The sequence below is a fragment of the Dendrobates tinctorius genome, unplaced genomic scaffold (genome assembly GCF_039654945.1).
Source record: "Dendrobates tinctorius isolate UK_male_01 unplaced genomic scaffold, ASM3965494v1 ptg000007l, whole genome shotgun sequence".
Lineage (NCBI taxonomy): Eukaryota > Metazoa > Chordata > Amphibia > Anura > Dendrobatidae > Dendrobates > Dendrobates tinctorius.
The window spans coordinates 44,487,845-44,490,000 of NW_027361675.1; the positions used below are offsets into that span (position 1 = coordinate 44,487,845).

Genomic DNA, 2,156 nt, shown 5'->3' on the forward strand with positions numbered 1-2,156 from the left:
CAAAAAGTTTTTTCTAATATCTAATCTGTGTCTCCTCCCATTCAGTTTCATCCCATTGCTTCTAGTCTTTCCTTGTGCAAATAAGAATAAAGTTGATCCTTCTACAATGTGACAGCCCTTTAGATATTTGTAGACAGCTATTAAGTCTCCTCTCAGTCTTCTCTTTTGCAAACTAAACATTCCCAAATCCTGCAACCTTTCCTCATAAGACAGGGTTTGCAGACCTGTCACCATTCTGGTCGCTCTTTTCTGAACTTGCTCCAGTTTGTTGATGTCTTTTTTAAAATGTGGTGCCCAAAACTGGACACAATATTCCAGATGAGGTCTGACCAAAGAGGAGTAGAGGGAAATAATGACTTCATGTGATCTAGACTGTATGCTTCTGTTAATACATCCTAGAATTGCATTTGCCTTTTTTGCTGTTGCATCACACTGTTGACTCATATTCAGTCTGTGATCTATTAGTGTACCCAAGTCTTTTTCACATGTGCTGTCACTTAGCCCTATTCCTCCCATTCTGTATATGCTTTTTTCATTTTTATTGCCCAGATGTAGTACTTTGCATTTCTCCCTGTTAAAAACCATTCTGTTAGTTGCTGCCCACTTCTCCAGTTTATTTATATCTTTTTGAATCCTCTCTCTCTCTTCTCTAATATTAGCTATCCCTCCTAGCTTTGTGTCATCAGCAAATTTAATCAGTTTACCCTCAATTCCTTCATCTAAATCGTTGATAAAGATGTTGAACAATACAGGGCCCAGGACAGAGCCCTGTGGTACCCCACTTGAGACATTCTTCCAACTGGATGTGCAGCCATTTACGACCACTCTTTGAGTCCGATCACTAAGCCAGTTATGAATCCACCTAACAGTTGCCTTGTCCATGTGTTACCATTCTTTAGAGAACTGTATTATATTGTGCTGTGTTCCTTTAGTATAATATTGTATATAACATATGTGATGTGCACTAATGCTCATGTACAGTTTAGGGAAAGTAAGGTGCTTTCTTTTGGGAACATTAGAGGAGGGCACCTTAGTATATAGTTCCTATAGACAAGGGTAAGTGTAATTCATTTGTGGGCCACTAGATGGGGGCATACAGGCATAGTTTATAGTATAGTTATAGGGGGTTAAGTTTAGGAGGGGCTGCCGGGTGGTATGACAGGAGTTTCTAGGAAGTTAGTTCAGATGGGACCAGGGTTCCCGTAGTATCCACATGGGCTATAGGCCCGGACAGCTTGGCAGCCACGTAACGTTAAAGCGCTACAGCCCACATTATCCACGGCCACTATTTATCATTGCAGTGAGCCAGAACAGGGAAGGACAGATGTGGCGACTCATCACCTGGGTGGATGCCTTTAGGGCAGGAGTCGGTTGGACTGAGGAGATGAAGGAAGTTGGAACTTCGACGAGATCGGTACAGACGGGCCAGATGCTTTACCAGAGGCAACCAAACCTGGTGACTGATGATTTCGAGTCTGGGACGAATCAGGCAGAAGGAATTGTCATCATGGTGAGGTTAGGCCAGGAAGGAACTGGGGAGCAGTCTAGGATGGTCTGGTCCGGGCGTGTACTGCACAGAAGCGATAGATGTGGAAACAAGTGAATTCCATGATGTACCAACTGTGGATGTAACGTGTGAAGTATTCAGTAATGAGAATGTTAAAGTTGTCCTGGACTGTGTCTCCTTTGCTGGGGATCGCCTGGAAGAGGGACCGTTGTTGCCTGGGAAGTGCTCTGGAGAAGCTGAATTTGGAGATGCAGGTACGCTGAAGAGAAGAACACAGTTTTCTGCAGGGGAAGGACTGGACATAGATATTTTAGTAATTCAGGTCACGACTACAGTCCTGTCCCTCCCTTACACTGCTCTCAGATGAGGCAGCAAAAGCCTGTTGACAGATTCCCTTTAAAGATACAACCATGCAATAATCACATAATACTCATACCCTACTCTATACAGTGGATGCATAAGAATCTAGAATCAGGGAAGCAAAAGTATATATTTTATTATATTTCCTGTAATTATTGAATGATTTTATTTACAAGCATATCTAAAAATATTGCAATGTATGTGAATAAAAAAGAATCTATTCACTTAAACACTGTGTACACTGTGCTTCTGTTTTGTTGAGACTGGATCCATTTTGAGTGAGTTATAT

At 42.0% G+C, this 2,156-nt stretch overlaps 1 protein-coding gene across 1 annotated transcript in view; it reads right to left on the minus strand.

Moving 5' to 3' along the window:
• Positions 1 to 1,978: 1,978 nt before the first annotated feature.
• Positions 1,979 to 2,156, minus strand: part of LOC141085915 (uroplakin-3b-like protein 1) — a 42,522-nt gene continuing 42,344 nt past the window's right edge. Inside the window, exon 6 of the mRNA XM_073571550.1 lies at positions 1,979 to 2,156. This exon is cut by the window's right edge and continues 107 nt beyond it. Within this exon, the coding sequence (XP_073427651.1) occupies positions 2,089 to 2,156 (68 nt within the window). The 3' untranslated portion in view covers positions 1,979 to 2,088.